The sequence below is a fragment of the Ictalurus furcatus genome, chromosome 2 (genome assembly GCF_023375685.1).
Source record: "Ictalurus furcatus strain D&B chromosome 2, Billie_1.0, whole genome shotgun sequence".
Taxonomy (NCBI): domain Eukaryota; kingdom Metazoa; phylum Chordata; class Actinopteri; order Siluriformes; family Ictaluridae; genus Ictalurus; species Ictalurus furcatus.
This window is the reverse complement of record NC_071256.1, coordinates 9,070,510-9,092,515: the sequence shown is the minus strand read 5'-3', so window position 1 is coordinate 9,092,515 and position 22,006 is coordinate 9,070,510. Positions and strand designations below refer to the sequence as shown.

Here is a 22,006-nt window from a genome sequence, read left to right as displayed (position 1 = left end):
AAGGTCTCAAGATACATAACATTAATGCGAGTGTATTGTTATGTAATGTAACTTTAATGCTAGTCAAAGTAACGTAACAATAACGCTAAGTCAGACAATGACTACATTTACGTTTACCTGCACATCAAATTCCGTTTAAGGTGGATACTCGGGTAATGCAGCCGTATTTCGAATACAATGTTTTTATGCGTACAGGCATCGGAATACCTATGCTTACAGCTAAGCATCTGTTAGTACCCACAATTCCTTGTGGACTGAATATGTGCATATATCTCCTTTCAGTGGATTTCCTGAATAAGGTGTTTACATGCAACAAATTTCCCATTAACAAACGCACACATACATAATATAAGAATAATAAAACTAATTGTATTTAGTATCATACAGATAATTCATTATTAAATTATTATATATTCTAAAATGACTAGTTTGGAAAATTAGAGTAAATAAATTTGTTGTGAACAGCGATATCTCCTAGTATCTTTTATTTGCTGTAGAAATTCAGAATGTAATGATTAATGATCAAGCACTGTGACACACACACACACAATCAGATTAATGTAAACAAATATAGTGGATTAATCTGCAATGCAGAGCGATGGACAGTGAAGAAAACATTTATACAGTTTATTGGGATGAAACAAACACTGTAAACTTTTTAGTCATGTGATATGTATAATGGCTTGTTATACAAAAAAATTATCTACAAATGCCATTTGTAGATAATTTTTTATTTATGAGAAGCTCAAACATAAAGGATTTCATATTTTAATGATATTTTACACTTGGTGCATGTATGCTAGACTGGATGCAGTGCAGATGGACATTTGAAATTAAAAGAATCATACTCAACTGTATTATTATTAATACAACGTATATTCAGAAACAATGAAAAGTATGAACATATTAACATATGAAAAGTAAAAAACACCACCAGTTTATTTTGGATCACAATCTCAAGTGTTGATCCGTAACAGTCGAGCATAAACCCAGCGTATAGAGGCTGATTGAATGTGGTGTGATCTCTGTGGAGGAGCTTATATATATTTATATGATATATTTATGTGGAGAGTGAGACAGTGTGTGTGTGAGCGCGTTTTTGTGTTTGTTTGTGAGTGCGCTTGTGTTCATGTGTGTGTGTTTCTTTGTTTTTGTGTGTCTATGCTTTTGTGTGCGTGTCTGAGTGTGTTTGCGTGTTTGTGTTTCTGTGTGTGTGTCTGAGTTTGTGTTTTTTGTGTCTGTGCTTGTGAGCGTTTGTGCGTGTATGTTTTGTGTGTGAATTTGTGTGTGTTTGTGTGTATGTGAGTCTGAGAAAGTATGTGTGTGTTTAAATCAGAAACGTGTGTAGAACGGAAATGCGTGGAATTATACATAAAACACTACACACATACTTACGGATCACAAAATCTCACAGTATCAAACAACCAGTGAAGCGCGAACCCAGCGTATAGAGGCTGCGTGAATGTGGTGCAGACTCTGTGGAGGAGCGTCATCGGGTCAGAGACGCTGTAGAAGGACAGAGTTCCTGCAATGTGATCCACATACACTCCTATTCTGGAGGGTGCTGGAACTCCGAGATCAGTCTCAATGTTGTTGTGAAAGAAAGTGAGGGAATATAAACAAGAACACTGCAGACTCCAGGACTGATTATTGCCTCCAAACTTACACTCATTACCCCTTCCTTTCCTGCTGATGTCTTTATATGACACTGATATGTCCACACCATCACGGTGCCTCTCCACCTCCCAGTAACAGCGTCCACCCACACTCTCCTTACTCAACACCTGAGGCCTGTTGTCAAATCTCTCTGGAAGATCAGAGTAGTTCTGCTTTCTCTCACTATACGTCACTGCTCTGTTCTTCTCAGACAGAATGAGGTCATAATATGCTGAGTTGGGATCCAGAGTCAGATCACAGAAATCTAAACACATGACAAATGTGAACATGTTGGATATTAATCACAGGATATATTTATGTGGAGAGTGACACAGAGTGTGTGTGAGTGTGTTTGTTTGTGTGTTTCATTATGTATTTGTGTGTCTCTCTGTTTCTGTGTCTATGCTTGTGTGTGTTTTGTATGCGTGTGTATTTGTGTGTGTGTGAGTGTGTGTTTTACACATACACTGCAGAAAATCTTCTCTGCTCTTTGGTTCTGAGGGTAAAATGATCTGAACTGCTGCAGCTGTGGAGACAGAAACAAAATGGAGAAGGAAAAACCAGGTGGTGTAAAAGACGGAAACAGTTTAAAGTGATAAAATTTGTGTCTGATGTTTAGTCAGCGTTTTATTTTAAAACACACATTCTCTAGGTGTGGAATTTAAATGAGATTTTTTCTTTCTGAATGACGGAGAAATAAATTTTATTAATAACATGAGCACGAGCAGAGAGCTGCTTTGGTAACTAATGCCTACAGAATATATGTTATGACTGAATAAATATTATTCATATGACTTATAAACTCTGTCTCTTTCTCTTTGTATCATAAATGTGTGTGTGTCCTCTGTGCTTTATTCATAGTAGAATAACTGAAAATAAAACAGAAGCATTTACACTATTAACACATGAATAAAAAGTGTAAATGTATAAAATCATCTTTCCAATAGACAGCAGCAATAACAGGAAGTTCATGTAATCATAGGAAATCATTTCTGTGTGTTTTTGGGAAATTTGATGTCTCTCTTTACCGTGCTGCAGAGAAAGTTAAGATTTCCCAGCAGGACAATTTCTCTCACCATGTTCAGGGATTTTGATGAATTCCTCCTGGTAGAATTCCTCGAGTCTCTTCTTCAGATCAGAGAGAGATTTCCTCACTCCATCAAATGAGAGATGTTGATTGACAGTGATGCTGTGTGAGTACTCACGGAGATCAGACTTAGGCATAAAATTAGGAGAACAAATTACAGCTACAGTTACTTTAAAGTTTTTAAGTAAAATCTTACAGCAGGTTGTTTCCATATTAGAAAAGGTTCGAAGTGGAACAGTTTTAGATGTCTAAGAACCATTATTTATCCAATAAACCCATAACCTGTATATTTCACCTGGAAATGTGGATGTAGTGTACCTTTATTTCCTGGAGGAAGTGGAGGTGATCATCTGTGTGTGAAAGCTGCTCCAGCTCAGTGACTCTCCTCTGAAGGTCAGTGATCTCCTGCTCCAGTTGCTCCAGCAGTCGTTCAGCTCGACTCAGTTCAGCCTTCTCCTGAGCTCTGATCAGCTCAGTCACATCCGAGTGCATCTTCTCCATGGAGCTGATCATCTCAGTAAAGATCGTCTCACTGTCCTCCACTGCTGTCTGTGCACTGAGCTGTTATGAGACACACACACGCACATACAAGCTCATCTATCATCCCGTCTCTGACTGGGCCTCTAAATGACTCGTTGTCCATATTGTGTGTTTCTAGGAGCAGCTCTGTCTCTGCTCACTGCTCACCTTTATAGTGTTCACAGCCTGTTACAGCTCCTGCACCTTCTTCTGCTTCTCCTGGATTCTCTGCTAAGAATCCAAAAATATAGGACTGTATAAAAATTGGGCTTGTGAGGGAAATTACTCATTTTTAATTTGTAATAATTTTGTTCTTGTTCATGTTCATCTGAGTATAATGCCTAAGAAAGCCATGTCATGTCACTGAGATCAGTACAGAATGTTTATCTGCTTACAAAGACACAAACATGTTCTTCTGTTCAAGGTTCGTCTGTCCAAGATCCTAAAACAAAGCCTGTTTGAACTGCCTAAAACTGCTTCTTATCGTTACACAGAATTATGTCATGCTCTGCGTTTCATATATATAGTAGTGATTTAGTACAAGGGCTTCAGAGCACTCTCATTATTCCTGCTTTATTCTATCCTGTATTAACCATCTTTCTGTAATAAACCTTTTTACCTTCAGAGGACGAGTTTGCGGGTGTTGTCTAATTTCCACGACAATTTGGTGTCCCTGGGTGGGCTGCGTGAGTCTTTTCAGCTTTTCTAGACAAAAAGCAAACCCGAGGACACTCGAGGAAAGTCGAGGAAAGTTTCACACTGAAGTCCGTGTTAACATGCAGGCGGTTTGTCCTTTGTGGTGCAGAGTGAAAGACATATGCAGCCTTACCACTGACTGGTAGGAATCATCAAGAATTTAGAATTAGAATTAGAATTTTATGAAGTCATCACGTATTGCTGTCTGTATGGAAGGGAGTCAATGATTTAGAATTAGAATTTTATGAAGTCATTGAGTTTTGCAGAGATAATAAATAAATAAATAAATAAATAAGAAGGGAAGAGAAAACGGTCCTACCAAATTGCTGTATGTGGACTCGTCCTCACAGATAAACTCTTTTACATGCTTAAGGTTTGCTCTATTGAACCTATAAGTTATATGATTAATTGAAAGTCTAGAGATTTGGCACACATTTTGAACCTTTTCTGTCTGTGCACGAGAATGCATATTCACTTGATTTTTATAGCATGTTAAATTGATTAAAACTTTGAAAGTTATAGAAGCTGTGAAAGAAAAAATATATAAATAAAAAATATGGGAAAAACATGTAGCAAAGCACATCCTGTGACACATGCTATGGTATGTACAGGGTGCTCATATCCGTCCATCCATCTATCTTCTATATCGCTTTATCCTTTTCAGGGTCACGGGGAACCTGGAGCCTATCCCAGGGAGTGGGTGCTCATATGTTGATCCTAATATCATGTTTATGTGTGTGAATTATGGGGAAGGATGTTTGAATCAATATGATATATGGGTTAAAGAATGTGCTTTCCTAGAAAAAGATAGTTTTAGCCTCAGACAGTTAGAACAACTGAAACTTAATATATTTATATATATATATATATATATATATATATATATATATATATATATATAGAGAGAGAGAGAGAGAGAGAGAGAGAGAGAGAGAGAGAGACCCCTAAAACAAAGAGCGAAGCACAGTTTTTGGCTGACTGGAAGGCATTTGCTGAATGGCAGAGCGAGGCACATAAAAGAGCGAAAAAATGTCAGGCAGGGCCCTCATCTGTTTCTCAGTGTGACACGCTGCACTCAAACACACATTCTCACACCAAGTGGTATCTAGTAGCCTGCGAAATCATGGACATGTAGTCTTTGGAGAAAATGTTGACGACACGGAAACTGTAATCTTAGGAGGACTGAACTTCATTAGTGCGTACTATATAGCCACGTGACCAGGACAGAGGTTAGACAACGTGACTTTGCTACTGCACCTCTTATGCCTCAAAGCTCCCTGACCACAGACTACTGTTGCAGACTAGACACAAATCATTAGATGTCGACCTGCACATCCACTAATACATACAAACCTATTCCTAATCGTACACCCTTCTCCTGGTATAGGTTGTATCTGTTAGTAAGCCCCGTCATAGAAATAAACTTACAAATCACTGGGACCGTTCCCGACAACACTGGGGGTCCGGGGGTAGACCCTTAAGCTGGAAAGATAAACCAAAACGTGATACTGAAGTTTACTGGGTGGAAGACTTAATGATCAATCATGCCAATCACATCCGTGCAGCATAAAGAGTGCATGACGTGCACACTTTTACCCAAACGTGGAGAGACAAAACAATTTAGAGTGACCTTGGTCTCACTATTATCTCGGGGGGTGGGGGGGGGGGGCAGCTTGACTCAGCTACCCTTATAAATGGCTCCTCATGGTTTTCTCTTAAAATTAAGGCCTTCCTTGCGAGACAAGAGTCTTCACCATCTGAATTATGAGTAAGTTACATTTTTCTGTATTTCTAGTTTATAATTTATTTTCATATTTACTCTATATCTCTATTTTATATATAGTTATACTGCTTGCAAAATGGTTTACTGTACTTCCTACTTCATAATATCATTATATTACCCTTCTACTATCCTACATATCCTACTACTCTTTATTTTTATAAAGAGTATATATAAAGAGTATATATTTTATTATTATATTACGCTTATAATATCTTAATACTCCTTTTTATTATTCTTATAAAGTTATAATGTTATGTGTGTGTGTGAGAGAGAGACAGAGAGAGTGTGTGTGTGTTTTATGTCTACATGCCCGCCCTTGACTGTACGAGAGTGTGTGTGTGTGTTTGCACTCCTCAGCTCTTATACTTCTTTTTGACTTTTTGACTAATAAACCAATGTGTTACTCTTAAAGTGTGAATCCAATTCGTCAATATCCGCCTAATACCGCTTCTGTGTGTCTAGGTGCCCGTCGTCATTTTTCCTTCTCTCCTTTACTGGAGGGACTGGATTTGAATCTGACCATTCTTCCCTCTTCTCACCTGTCACTCCGCCCTACTCTCAGTGGTCTCCTTATTTCACCTTTGCTGACTATCCCATGTCCCCAGGACACACCCCATTTTCTTCCCCCTACCGCTCTCCTCAAGATTACGCACCCACCAGTCCTGTGAATTATCAATAAAATTACATATTACTCATACTAGGTCTCCCTCATGTTTATTTCATGTCATTTTTATCCACAACAAAAGAAAGATATGCTAATTATGAGCAAGAATGAATTTGTGTTGTTTATGATTGAGGTTATAAATTGCTCAGCACAGACCGAGAGAAAGACTGAAAAAATCGAAATAATAGTTCAATCAGCTGAAAAATACCTTGGTATTAAAGGACTCAGCTGTGAAGGGGTGGAAAAAATGTTAACTACATGAATCTCTAACTCTCAGTCATGGGCTGGCGGCTCGTCGTGAACCTAGTTATATTGCAGTGGAATTCCAGGAGTCTTATAGCTAATGGACAAGAATTCAAAAAGTTTGTGACTAATCTATTAGATAAACCGCATGTAATATGTGTGCAAGAGACGTGGTTAAAACCACAGCTAGACTTTGTAATTTATGGATACATTACAATCAGAAAGGATAGGGAAACGGGTAAAGGTGGAGGGGTAGCAACTTTTGTAAGAAATGATGTGAAATATAACCTAATCAATAAAGGGAAAGAACATGAATCTGTGGTAGTCAAAATACAGATGGGAAAAGACAGTATAATGATAGTCAACTTTTATAATCCCTGTAATAGACTGAGCACTGATATACTGAATGCAGTATGTGGGTTGACACAAGGGAAAATAGTATGGTGTGGGGATTTTAATGCACACAGCACAATATGGGGGAGTAAGAACACAGATATAAATGGATCAGTAATAGAGGAAATTATAGACGATAAAAACTTGGTATGTGTTAATGACAAGAAGGGAACATGGTATAATAGTTCACATAACACAGAAAGTGCGACTGATTTCACAATAATGTCAAGTGAAATGGCAAGAATCAGCACATGGGAGGTTTTAGACCAGTCGACAGTAGGTAGTGATCACTATCCAATAATAATCAGGATTGGAGTAGAGATACGCCAGGATAGTGAAGTAAGAATACCAAGGTGGAGGTTAGATAAAGCTGATTGGAAGATGTTCCAAATGCTGAGTGAAATATAGTGTGTGGAATTAGTGAATATGGATATTACAGATGTAGAAGAAATGAACAGAAAAGTGACTATGGCAATTATACAAACAGCTGAAGAAACAATTCCTAAAAAGACACGAAGTGAATGAAGAAAGAGCGTGCCATGGTGGAATGAGAGCTGTAGTATAGAAATGAAAAAGAGAAATAAAGCTTTTAGGCAACTCAAAGCTCACCATACAATGGACACTCTGATTAACTATAAAAGGGCACAAGCAGTAGTTAGGAAAACAATTAGATCAGCCAAACGTGGGTATTGGAGACAATTCTGCAATAAAATTGGAAGACAAACCCAGCTATCAGACATATGGAGAACAATTAGGAAAATGAGCGGTATAAGAAACAGTGTAGAAATACCAGTGATAAGTAGCAATAATATAAATGCGATCAGCAATGCATAAAAAGCAGAACTTTTGGTAAAAACTTTTGTGAAGATCCACAGTACTGAAAACCTATCCTCAACAGCTAAGCAGTATAGAGATCAGACACTTGCACAAAATCCAGGGATAGTAGAAAGAAGAACTACATCAGGGGAAGAGTTGGACTTACCATTTACTCTATTTGAAATAAAAAGGGCCATATCAAATGCACGGCAAACGGCACCAGGGAAAGACAATATATGCTATAGCATGTTAGGTCACGTGAGAGACACCACACTTGATGTAGTATTAAAACTGTTCAACATGGTATGGAATACAGGAAAAATCCCACTAACATGGAAACAGGCAGTTATAGTTCCAATACTCAAACCGGGCAAAGACCCGTCAGATCCAGCAAGCTACAGACCCATAGCATTAACGTCACAGCTAGGCAAAACTATAGAGAGGATGGTAACAGATAGATTAGTTCACTATATAGAAAGAAAAGGTCTTCTTTCACTATATCAGTCAGGATTTTGTAAAGGGAGGGGGACAATGGATTCTATATTATGCCTAGAGTCAGAAGTTAGGAAAGCTCAGACTGACAAAGAAAATGTAATTGCTGTATTTTTTGACATTGAAAAAGCATAAGATATGCTTTGGAAGGATGGACTTCTAATTAAACTCGACAAACTAGGAATAAATGGTAAGATATATAATTGGGTATTAGACTTCTTGAACAGAAGAGCAATAGAAGTTAGAGTAGGTGCAGAGTACTCAAATAGGTATGCAGTGGAAAATGGTACCCCACAAGGTAGTGTATGTAGCTCAATACTGTTTAATATTATGATTAATGACATATTTGATCAGGTCAGAGTAAACATAGGTAAGTCGCTTTATGCGGTTAATGGGGCACTCTGGGTTAGGGGTCGGAATATTGTAGAATATTTAAGAAAGAAAATGCAACATGCAATAGGAAAAGTGGAACAGTGGGCAAATGAATGGGGATTTAAACTACCAATTTCAAAATCACAAGTTATATGTTTTTCTAAACGTCATAAAACGGTACCAGTTAAATTATATGGGCTAGATCTTGAACAGGTAAAGGCTGTGAGATTTTTAGGAATGCTTTTTGATGAGAAGCTGACCTGGGGTCCGCATATTGATAAAGTTAGGAACAAATGTAAAAAGATTAATAACATTCTGAGATGTCTGTCAGGGCGAGACTGGGGAGCCACCTTTGATTATGGCTGCCTAGCATATATGTCTTCATCACACTCAAATCTTAAAAAGCTTGATGTGGAAAAGGCACAAGCACTCCGGATCTGTACTAGAGCATTTAAATCATCACCAATGACTGCATTACAGGTTGAGACGGGAGAGATGCCGTTGTGTATCAGGAGGGTTAAGATCATGCTGGCATATTGGGTAAATCTACATGGGCACAGCAGGGTGCACACCACAAAAGCCATCTTACAAGAATGCTCAGAGTTCTATAGGACTAACTTTAATAGCTTTGGCTTTTGTGCTTTGGCACAAAATGCAGGTCTCAGTCAGCTACAGGTAAGCCCCATTGTGGCGATACCAACTGTACCACCCTGGAGATTCATAAAACCTTCTGTAGATACAAGATTACAACAAATATTAAAAGAGAAATCTAAAATAGCACCATAAGGAATAATAATTCAAAACTATATGGACCAGTATCAGGATAAATTACTCATATATACAGATGGGTCAAAACAGCCTGAGACAGTGCGGCTTTTTTCATTCCTTGATATGACGTAGCAGTCAAAAAAAGGGCAACCGATCACTTATCGGTGTACACTGTGGAATTATTAGGAGTCCTATTGGCACTGCAGTGGCTGGAAAAAAATCATCAAATTGTCGCTATAGCTTCTGACAGTCTATCAGCACTATCAAGCATACAGTCTGGAAAAACATCATGCAGACAAGACATTGTCTACCAAATACTTTATCTACTTCTCATACTCCATGCTAAGGGGCTGAATGTTTCCTTCTTCTGGGTTCCTGCACATGTAGGGGTAGAAGGAAATGAAACTGTGGATATACTGGCAAAAAGATCGATAAAACATGAAACAGTCGATATACAAGTAACATTAAGTAGAGCAGAGATCAAAACCATTATAAAGGGACACACACATAAAATATGGCAGGAATACTGGGACAGAGCTGATACCGGACGACACCTATATACCATACAAAAACAAGTAGGCATGAGTGTGAGGCAGGGCAGAAACCCAAAGGAAGAGACGATAATTACGCGTCTTAGAATAGGTCATGCTGGCTTAGATCTAGCATTAAACAGAATAGGAAAACACCCTACTTCCCCGAGCTATACAAATGCATAGAAAATTTCGGAATGTTTGTTTTAGAAACCTAATTAACATAAAACTAGATCATACTGAATGCACATCCAGCACCTTTAATCTGAAGCTAGGACTATTAAACATCAGTACCTTCATTACCAACGATACCTACGATACTGCAGAAAAACAAGTAATGTCACATTTTAAGAATGTTGGTACTGACTTGGTACCGAAGTATCGGTTCTCGTGACATCCCTAATGTGCAAGTACCGAAGAATGTCCGGTTAGAACAAATTATGTCCGATTGAAGAGGCGATATATTCGTGCACCACTCACAGACCACAGTTTATGAACATTTTTTATTCTTTACATGTTGATGGATAAATGTAGATATGTAGGTGTGTGTGGTTCTATATAGAGAAATAACAATACCCACAAATGATATATTATTGGCCCTCACTTTAATACAAGTTTCATTCATTCACCTGCTAGTGCAGAAACTGGGAACCCCAGTCTAGGAATGGCAGTGGATCCTGACGTAAAGGCTAGAATTTTCTCCAAGGTAAGCGGTGGAGAGGTTCCTTCTGGGGTAAAAAATAAACACAAAATGTACTGTAGAATTATAATTGAAGTAATATGAATGGGTACATGCATTTTCTCAGTGATTACGTACAGGATTTCACAAAAGCAAATATTGTATAATGCCTATGATGCCTAACCTCTGATTATATAAGTAAATCCACACAACCAGAGGAAAATCACTACACTATTACAAATAGGACCTGGATTCATTTAAAAATAAAGTACGAATGACAGACAATTACTTTAGTTAATATTTTAAAATAGAAATGTGATTTGTGTTTGAGCTTTTAAAAAAGTGTACTGCTTAAGGCATGAGCTTGATGTTTTCTGTGGACATTCTAAAGCACTTGTCTTACTGTACTGAGCTGATGAGCACATAATATAAATGCAACTCTGAGAAAACAAGTCATCTACTATCATCTCCATCCTCTGATACCACCAGCAAGGGTCAAGTTGTGCATTGATACAATCCCTAATCTCAGTCAGATGTGTTCTAAATTTATTTTGTGTAGACATTTTTTTACTTGACCTATCTATGTTTGTGTTTCTGTCTGTGACAAGGAGCCAAATGTAGGATTTTTTTAAGATGCTGTTTTTGCTTTTTGGTTTCCATACTGACACCCATCAGTGGGGATGTAGCATCATGCTATGTAAATTAATATGCTAAGTGACGCTAACTTAACGCCTGGCGGCAATTAGAAAACAGCGTTTATAAACGTGAAACGGCATGATGATGCACGTGAACAATGACTCATTTGACTTTCCATAGAAGACACTAAAAATAAGACTGGGTTCTTAATTAGTAACGTTTTGAAACTAACAAATGACAAATGAATTCCCCAGACCTTAGTAGCAATGATTTTGCACATTTTGTCAGTCAGAAAATAGAAGCTATATTAGAAGTCTACTGGGTTCCAACATAACTCGATTTTCTCCAAGTTACACTTACAATTATTATCAGCAATCTTTAGTAAAAATTGAAAATTCATGACTTGGCTTGGGCCATCTCAAGTTGTTATACAAACAATATTTAAAAGCAAACATGCATCCATTCCTCAGAATCTACTGCTGTGCATTCATGCCAGTTTCCTGCTTTTGAACAATTATGAACACAGAAGCTAGTGGAGTAAGCACACACCCTTATGGAGAACCTGAGTAAGTGACAGACACACAGTGACAGATTCCTGAAGAAAACCTGAATCAGGCAAAAATGCTGATAAGAAAGCCATCATACCATCAGGATCTTGGAGCAATCTACTGGCTGAATTTTGGCCTTCATAGCCTGGCTGTCCTTCTGAGAGACCACTGTCCTCTGCAGGCGCTCCCTCTGCCTGGTGTGCTCTTGCACGTTCCCAGCCTTCACTCCAACTCTCACCTAATGCAGTCATCACACTCAGTCAGTGTGTGTGTGGGCTGTGTGTGCGTGTGCGCGCGTGTTTTTGTGTCAGTGTATGTGTATATATATGTTTATATATGTATTAATCTCACATCTGCTTCCTGGGTGTAGCTTTTGTGGAGTTGTGTGAAGTTCTCCTTCAGCTTCTTCGGATGCTGGATGAAGCCTGAGCAGTTTTGGATGTCTGCCTTCATCCTCTTCACCATAGTATTCATCTTTTTGACCTGAGGAAAGACATTACAACAATGGCACCGGTGGTTAAATTGTAATGTTTATTATCTGTATCACCAATAATATTAGTAATAACTACATGCCGAATCCTGGCACTGGAATAGCGAGTCATTCAATTTGGACGTTTGTCAAGACACAATTAAATAGGAACTATCGTGCAAGTGACTTGGAAGTAAACTTTTTCTTAAATTTTCCCCTCTTCAGGACTCAGTTCCTGGTTTCGAAGTCCTTTATATTTGCTTTTGGTTGCATGTATTACTTTTCAAACAGTCTCTGTGAGGCATTGTTGCTAATCCCCCAATGAGCAATGAGTGGCATGTGTGCTTGTCTTAGTAACTATTATTAATCATAAACAAAGCATATTGTGGTGAAACAAACCCTCTGCCTCTCTGTACACAGCTCTTTTTCTTTCATTTCCAGCTTCTGCTTCAGTTATTGCATGGTCTTGTTCTTGCTCTTGATCTCCTCCACCTCAGCCTTGAGTTAAAATAAAAACAAAAGGCAAAAGTTTGTACACCTTTCCACTTTTAAACTTGTATTTAATTTTAACTTAAGTTACTTTGTTAGGCTTTAATTGACTCATTACTCAATTCTAGCCTTCCAGTGTCTGACAATGTAGATGCTGTATAAAATCCTATATACTGTCATACTGTTACACTCCTCACATTTTTAAACATCTGTTTGTTCTCTTGAATACTGTTCTGCAGTTGCTTGATTTCGGTTTTAGCAGACTTCGTCACCTCCTGCAGCATCTTGTCCTGTTGCTGTAAAGTGAACATGGAGAAGGAGATGCTACTTAAGGTGCTTTTCACAAAAAAACAAACCTGAATCAGGCAAAAACTCTGATAAGAAATCCACATTACCGTCAGGATCTTGGAGCAATCTGCTGGCTGAGTTTTGGTTTCCATAGCCTGGCTTTTCTTCTGAGAGACCACTGTCCTCTGCAGGCGCTCCCTCTGCCTGGTGTGCTCTTGTACGTCCCCCGCCTTCACTCCAACTCTCACCTAATGCAGTCATCACACTCAGTCAGGTATAAGTACACTGGGCAGTGTGTGTGTGTGTGTGTGTGCGTGTGTGTGTGTGTGTGTGTGTGCATGTGTGTGCGTGTGCATGTGTGTGTGCGTGCGTGCGTATTAATCCTCACATCTGCTTCATGATTGTAGGACTTGTGGAGTTTTATGAAGTTCTCCTTCAGCATCTTCGGCTGCTGGATGAAGCTTGAGCAATATTGAATGTCGGCCTTCATCCTCTTCACCAGAGTGTTCAGGTTTATGACCTGTGGAAACAAAGATATTACAAAAAGTGCCACCGTGGTTAAATTGTAATGCTTATTATCAATATCTCCTGTAATATGAGTAATATGTAATATGTCGAATCCTGTCATTTAAAGTCATTCAGTTAGGATTCTGACAAAACACAATTAAATAGGAACTGTTGTGCAGGTAACTTGGAATAAAAAAATAATTATTTCCCTCTCTTTTGGACTCAGATCCTAGATTCCAAGTCCTATATATTTTGCCGTTGGTTGCATTACATTTTCAACCCATCTCTGTGAGGCATTATCACTAAGTTCCCCAATAAGCAATGGGCACCATGTTCGCATGTCTAGGTTTTGGTTCTGTCCCCACCCCATATTGTGATTAGTTTGTTTTCCTACTGTGGTCATCTGTTTTATGTTAGCCTATGATTACATATTCTATTTATACCCTTTTATTTCAATGTATGTTTGCAAAGTCTTATTGTACTTATTGCCTGCCTATGATTTGACCCTTGCTGTGAACTCGATTACCGGAAAAGTCCTAATCATTACCACATTTAGTTTACACATTTGCATCCCTTCACTTGCTGCATGTTACAAATAACTATAAGATCTAAATAATTATTATTAATCATAAACGAAGCATATTGTCGTGAAACAAACCCTCTTCCTCTCTGTGCACAGCTCTTGTTCCTGTATTTTCAGTATCTGCTTCAGAACCTGTTCCTGTATTTTCAGTTTCTGATTTGTATCCTTGCTCTTGCTGTTCATCTCCTCTACCTTAACCTGAAGCTAAAATAAAAACATCTTCTGATCAGCTACCCATTAATCATCATCATCATCATCATCATCATCGTCATCATCATACCTGACTGATCCGAATGCACTGGTCCTGTATCTCTTCTTTTATTTTGCAGAACTGCATCATCTTAAAACAAACACATGCACAGATGTTAATTACACAGTGAAGGTGGGTCAAAGCGTATCATGATTGACAATGGTGGTGTTAACATGAATTTTAAAACATGGTAAGACATTTCTACACATAGCAAATGGGAAAATATTGAAAAACAGCATGTTGTGGTCATTCACTCTGCTAATCCTGTTAAAAGAATTGGAAAGTGGAACTTTTCACCATGACCACATGTAAACTACTGCACTGAAAATGGTGCAAAAATGCTAAATAATCACAGCCAGATGCATATTTACCTAACATTACATATTTGTCACCTATTCCTGTGCACCTCAAATAAGTTTTAAATTATATTGTTCTTTAAAAATGTGAAGATATTGGGTAAATACCATATATTAAAACATAATATTTGATTACATTATTATTATGCCATTAAAAAAAATATTCCACAGCTAATATACACAAATCTCAAACCACACACCTGATTCTCCAACTCATATTACAGCTGCCTGCTGGTCTCCTTCTCTTCCTGGAGCTCCTGATCGTATTTGGGGGAGACATCTTTGGACTAAGAGTCACTTTCCCCTGCAGTTCCTTTAGCCTCTCTTCAGTCTGCTGCAACTTGTCCTGTTGCTGTAAATAGAAGATGGAGAAGGTGATGCACACTACAGAGTAAACACTCCAAATTACTCATACTAAGGCTTGATTGAAATTGGATCCCTATTCCCCATGTAGTGGATTTTATAAATGAAGCTAGTCCATGCATGCATCAAGTATATCATAGTCCAATAGTTAACTACAGAGGGTACAATGATGCTAACTATATCTTCAATATTAATGGTTACTGTGTCTCTGGTTCTCTTAGTGTAGACACCCTATCTAGTGCAATATGTGTCAAATTGGGCACTAATATATTAATACCAGCAAAACTAGTAAGAATACTAGGAAAAGGAATTAGGAGTACTAGAACTTAAAAAAGGAAACAAACAACAAATTACAAAACAAGAGGCAGTTTAAGCTAACTAGATACAGATAACAGTAATGATCAGAGGCATGGTCTGGAGATGAGAAAAACAGGATCCTAACAGAAAGCAGAACAGCAATATGACTTCCTTACATCCCGCAGCCTGTCATCACAGGCCCGTTTCATGTTCATCATGGTACATAAATGGTTGTCCTCTTGCTCACGCAGTTTCTCCTCATAGTTATGCTGCATGCTATGCAGTCTCTGCTTCAGCTCAACCTGATTCTGGGAGGCTTTAAACATCTGGCTTTCATGCTTATGTTCTGGGAACAAAATTAGCCATGTATTTTAAATCACATACTGTTTTAAGCTGAGAAAAAAAAAATGGTTATATTTTATTAATACATTTCTCTACTGCAGCTGAACTTCAGTAGAGCCTAAGACCAATGACATACTCAACCTTAAAACCCAAACTCTGTTAAGTATAAACAAGCCATTCTGTGCAGTGAAATGTGAAGAGATACTGTACTGTTATAGTGTGTAAATTCTGTGAGTGTATTTACCCTGATCCTGCAGCTCTTTGGCATGTTTTTCCATTATCTCAGTCATGGCCTTCTCCTGAGAGATCTTCAGTTCCTCCTTTTCAGCATTCAGCATCTACAGTGAGATATATAGCATTTTTATTGAATTATTTATTCATCAATATGTAATGCTACTTTGTACTCATTTGATAACTGTTGCTCAAAAATACATTCAAATCATTTGATAACTTTGAGAAGAATCAATATATGAAATGAAATTATATGACTGTCTAAAATGTGTTACATCAACCTATAAACTAATCACTATCTACTGTCCTAGTCTCACTAATGAGGCCTTGCAGCTAAATTATAAGATGGCGATCTCAAGTTCTAACCTGGATCAGGCCTTTCAGAGACTCAATCTGCTGGAGGAAATTCTGCTTGACTTTATTAATCTTCTTCTCATAGTCCATGTGATTCTGATTTAGCTTGCGCTCCTGCTCCTCCTTCAGCAACTCCACCTGTGCATAAGCACTCTGGTCCTGGATGATGACAGAAATGAACACAGGAAAATATCAGAGGCTGGACATCAAAGCAAAGCTTTAGGATCATACTTGGCCCCTGGACTGAACCAAGGGCCCTGGACCTGTGAGGCAGCAATGCTACCCAGTGCACCATTGTGAAAGGTACTACTTGCTATAAGGGAAACATCACTCCATCAGTTTCAAAGATTATGCAGCTTATGGTCATATTTACCTTTTCCTCCAGATAGGCCTTTGTACAGAGGACCTCCTCAGTATAATGTATTTCTTTTACCACAGCCAGCGTTTGACTCTCCTGGTCAGTGATCTTCCAGATGAGGACAGAGCTGTCCTCTGAGGCAGTCAGAAGATACTGATCACCAGGCGTGATGACCATCTGTGCACATGATGAAAGAAAAAATGATGAATTGGAGAGATTAGAAAAGTAAAAAAGCAACAAGAACAGATATAACCATCATAAGCTAAATAAATCACTCAGTCAGGAGGAAGCACACATAGCCAAGGAAATAATAGACTCATTCTATTCTTTCTTGCTTATTTTCTGATATCAGGATGCTTCTTTGGTCATTAACTCTTACCTTGCACATCATCATGACACCAACAGAACACACACATACTTTGGTGATGGGACCAGAATGCGCCTGATACTCTGTCCAGGATTTCTCCTCTTCTAACGGGTACTGCATGACTCTTACAGTACCAACAGCAGTTCCAACAAAGAGTGCTTGGCCAGAGTGAGTCATGGAGATCATTTCCCTTAGGATCTAAATGCAAACAAAAACACATACAATCAGGTAATTCTGTCCAAACACATACAGAGAATGAATCACTTTAGGCTTTAAAACATGAAGCTTGAATCTTGCAGTGAGTGTGTGGATTAAAGTCTTTGCTCATTATGTGTTGTGCAGTTGAGCTGCTGTAATTGTACCTCTATCCACCTTTCTCAGAGTTAAATATTCATATGATTCATATGTTTTTTTTAACATACCTGTCCATCTCGGAGCTCATTCGGTGTCAAATCGCTGCCTACAGCGAGGATGCTCCCACTGTCAGGCAAGAACATCACAGCCGTGTAGGTACATGATTTCTCCACATTCTTAAAGGACTCACAGGCGCCAGTCAGAGCGTTCCACTCATATACTGCGCCGTCCATACCACACGACGCCAGACAACGGTCATCTTCGCTCCACATCACCGACTTCACCTGAAGAGTTAGAACAGGGTATCTGAGTCATGGATATTTATTAATGGTCTTATTCTTTTCCAGATATTTTTATTTACACTTTTATAAAAATATATATGTGACTTTTTTAATCCCTGTAGCCACCTCTGATTTGAGATAAAGAGGAAGCTACGTTTTGTTGCCCTTTCATAAATTTATTATAGATCCTTTTCTTAGGAATTTTTAGGAATAATATTAGCTGCAAACAAAATATGTGAAAATACATGAACAAATAATATTTGTTTTGTATAACAGGATTTAGTGACACACCCACATTTCCATATATGAACTCAAGGACACACCTTCTGCAAACAGGCACTGTGGTACTGAAATGTACTGACCTTGTTAATGTGGCCATTCAGGTCCACTTTTTCTCCTGTGCTGATGTTGCAGATGTTTATCAGGTTGTCGCTGACAGCAGCGAACATGTTCCCATCATGACTGAACACACACTGTGGACACACGTAAATCGAACACTCCATTACTTTATTTGAAAAAGTACGTTATTTCAGTTTGTGTTAATTGTGTGTCCGTGCTGTTCATTCAGATAATAACACTTAAGAACGAACATCTAATAATGATTATATTAGTGCTGTCCTCTATGCATGCTTTAATTACAGACTTATCATATTATGAGATCTTATTTGAGTTAATTAATTGATAACATACTTGTTGTCACTTTTGTGTGTGTGTGTACACAAAATATATACACAACTGTAAAATGTACTGCTTCTTCCATTTTTTTAACACCAGTTGAACAGGGGAAGAAAGTGAAGAAAAAAGACAACCTGTGCTGTAGGAATAATTTATGGCATTTTACTAGGAACAGTCTTTTGGATTTGTCACATTACTGCTTTATACCCAACTTGCATAGAATCAGAAAATCACAATCCAAATGCCACGTGTTGCTCTGTCTCAGTGTTGTGCAGTTGCACAGAAAAGGTTATGACATGTACCCACCTCATTGCAGTTGTGTATGTCAAACTCCTGGACAGTGCGGAATTCGTCAACCAACACATTCATGAGACAGACTTTATCAGGGAAGCCCACCAGGATGGAGAGGCCATTTGGGTGCAATGAGATGCACTTCGGCTCTTCAAGAAACTCCTTATGCAGCTCCAGAGACCTGCAGAAAAACAAAACAAAAACATGACAGCACCATACAAAAATAATATTTCTCCAGTTCCCAGAAACAGCATCAAATTGAGATTGAGATTTTCTAGCCAGTTGATGATATAATGAATATATTATTTTCTATTTAAAAAAAACAGAGATTTATTTATCCCTTGGAAACTTATTTTAATTTTATGTCTAGTGCGTGTAATCATCGTTGGTGGCCTTGAGTATGAGAAAGATTGCTATGTAAATAAAACATTAACAGCTCCTATTTGGTTTTGTAGTTCCAGATGCGCATGGAGTGGTCTTTGGAGCAGGTGGCGAAGAGGGGTTTGGAGGAGCAGGTGGACAGACCGGTGATGCTCCCCGAGTGAACAGAGTGAAACAGGAACTCGAAGTTGGCCTGCTTACTCTGGACAAATATACAATGGTTCAGTACAGTGAACTTTATTACAGCAGAAGGGACAAAACACTCTTTTTTAAGATGCCCTTTTTATACTAGAAGAAAAACCTGGTGTAAATGTCTCTCTTTATTACTGTATACTCAGCACACGCTTTCTTGCTCTGTTACCTGGCTAATCTCGGGCGAGGCAAGGCCGACGTGGTAGATTTGACCTTGGCGTGTGCTTATGGCCAGCGTCTCCTCTGATGGACTCAGGCATATTGTTGTGATCTCCTGCTGCTCCGACTGACTCGGCTGACTGCTGCAGGGGTCCTGAGGAATCTGCAGATCAGAAGTTCTTAGTGATTATTTCCATTCATGCTCACGTAGGTTCTCCAGCAAGACCCTTAACCATAATCATGCTCAGCTACTTCACTGTGTAAGCTGCCTCATAAAAAAACTTCTGCCAAATGTTAAATATGAATGCACTCACTCTTAATTGTTTAGTGTTCCTGTAGCTGTACTCCTCTATTTTCTCATAAAGGTAAACTAGCCCTGGCCCAGCTGCACAGGCAAAGCCTTCAGAGTACTGCGTGATGGCAGTGATGCGCCTGTCGAGGGAGATAATGTAGAACATAGAGAATCCAATCAAAATTATATTGTAGGATGATACAAGCATTATAATATTAATATAGAACAAGAAGATGTTGGAGAGGTTCCCTGCATATAACTCTATTGCTACCTGTCATGTAATTCACATAATGGAGGTTAGTACAGATTCAAATGCAGATAAGAGCATTATTATATGAGAGACAGGCAGACAAATCCAAATTGTAAAACATAGACATGATCATAAACTTCTGAGTTCATTCTGCTGCTACCATCATGAGTTACCTCATCAATAAAGATTAGTGAGCCTGTTCTAGAAGGAGCCATAAAAGCCCAAGCCGTGACACTACCTCCACCATGTTTTACAGATGAGCTTGTGTCATGTATATAATGCTCTTATCTGCATTTGCATCCATCCTAACCTCTATTACGTGAATTGCGTGACACTACCTCTCAGAAGGCCTCCTCATCTTGTGCCAGTGTCCGGCCTTCAACATGAGCAGTTTTCCTGTTTCTGTCCCTAAGATGATGCAGTCCTCAGACATCCACGCATGGGACATGATGTTTTGTAGGTCCATCTCAAACGAGCTGGTCTGATTCAGGGAGTTGTTCTCTAATGTGAAAATCTTGAAGACGTAATTTCCACTCACACAAATCTGTGTGTTGTCCTTCGGATTAAAGCTGACCTGGGATTGAGAAAAGACAACACTCACTATACACACTTTCACTTAAAACAAACAACTGTGAATCTATTATTGTGTCTAAAGCCAAAAAAGGGGACATTTTAGTTTACATCAGAAGCTCCCCATTTGGCTCGATACACTGTCAGTGTGCACAAGAACACATACCGTAATGTCGTAAACTACAAAGCTAGCTACAACGAAATATGAAAAATGGTCTTGTTAAAAGAAGAAAGACAGGATATTATAGGTTAGTGAAATTATCACCATCAACATATAATTAAATAAGAAATGTGGCTTCAGACTCTGCTTTAGCCACATGCTGTCATTTGACATGTAAATCAAAATAATCTTGAAAATATTAAAAGCACACATCTACTCGTTTTCAAAATAATATCAACAGGCTAGTGCAGATACCACCACGACTCTTACCAGGATAAATCTATTACTGAGATGAATGAATGAGGGTGGAGTAACTGAGTGTACTTTCACCTACTACTACAAGACATTCAAAGATTTTACCTGACTGACAAAGCCAAGCCTTTTGGTCATCACCGTGGCAATAACCTCATTCTTCTCCCACTCCCAGTAGAAGAGGGTCCACGCGGGTCCTCCAGGCTGGCCCAGCAGGTACTTGGAGTCGGCAGAAAAAGCCATGCAGACAAACTCATGGATGCTGTCACTGCTGCCTGTCAGTACCTGTCTCTTGGAGCACTGCTCGCTTTGTATGTCATACACAGTGATGATACCCTGTTCTCTGTGCTCTGACACAGCCAGGTAGCGCCAGTCAGGGCTAACAGCCAGCGCCTGTATGCCCTGTGGCCCCTGTCGGCATGGCATTGCACCTGTGGAGTAATATTTAGTTGTGAGAAATACACCTATGGTATGTAATATCTAAAGAAACTGACTTGTATTGTTTGAATGCTGGTTATTTTAAAAAGGTCATACAGGAAGTGAAGCTCTCAGCAGGCTTACCTGGAATGAACTTGGTCCATCGCTGATGGACATCGTAGAGCAAGCAGTTGTTTCCGCTTGGGAAAATTATGGTTTGCTCGTCCAAAAAAAGCAAGTTGTTTCTCGCTTCGCAGCGCAAACCAAAAATGTGGTGAGGTTCCACATTAACTTTCTGAGCCATCAGTAAATTTGTAAAATCATTCTGAAATGAGAAAAAGAAAACATTAGTTATTTCAGTAACTGTGGTTCTATAAACCCCAGATAAAAGTCCGGCGCTTAGAGAATTACATTTTGTTCAACAATGTTATGAAGTGACAAATGAACAGTATTTGCAATAAACACCACTGTTATATGCACACCCTGTGTTACTGCAAGTTTTTAATGACATTTAAAGTTGAATGAGACGAAATCTTAGAAAGGATCTGTTTTGTTTTGTTTTTGGAATAATGAAAGCATGAAAATAAGCTTTGGGC

The 22,006-nt window shown here is 38.6% G+C and overlaps 1 protein-coding gene and 1 pseudogene across 1 annotated transcript; both read right to left on the bottom strand.

Annotated features, from left to right (window-relative positions):
• Nucleotides 1-577: 577 nt before the first annotated feature.
• Nucleotides 578-14,401, bottom strand: LOC128616723 (tripartite motif-containing protein 16-like; annotated as a pseudogene).
• LOC128616716 (cilia- and flagella-associated protein 57-like) lies at nucleotides 13,634-21,594 on the bottom strand. The gene is made up of 16 exons (XM_053639483.1): nucleotides 21,555-21,594; nucleotides 21,102-21,424; nucleotides 20,350-20,585; nucleotides 19,784-19,901; nucleotides 19,480-19,632; nucleotides 18,753-19,046; nucleotides 18,134-18,244; nucleotides 17,559-17,774; nucleotides 17,149-17,334; nucleotides 16,785-16,946; nucleotides 16,424-16,570; nucleotides 16,071-16,164; nucleotides 15,661-15,830; nucleotides 15,025-15,176; nucleotides 14,499-14,558; nucleotides 13,634-13,648 (listed from the first exon to the last, which is right to left on the bottom strand). The coding sequence occupies exons 2-15, from the start codon at nucleotides 21,417-21,419 to the stop codon at nucleotides 14,555-14,557; spliced, it is 2,361 nt and encodes a 786-aa protein (XP_053495458.1). The 5' UTR covers nucleotides 21,420-21,424; nucleotides 21,555-21,594; the 3' UTR covers nucleotides 13,634-13,648; nucleotides 14,499-14,554.
• Between the last annotated feature and the right edge of the window lie 412 nt (nucleotides 21,595-22,006).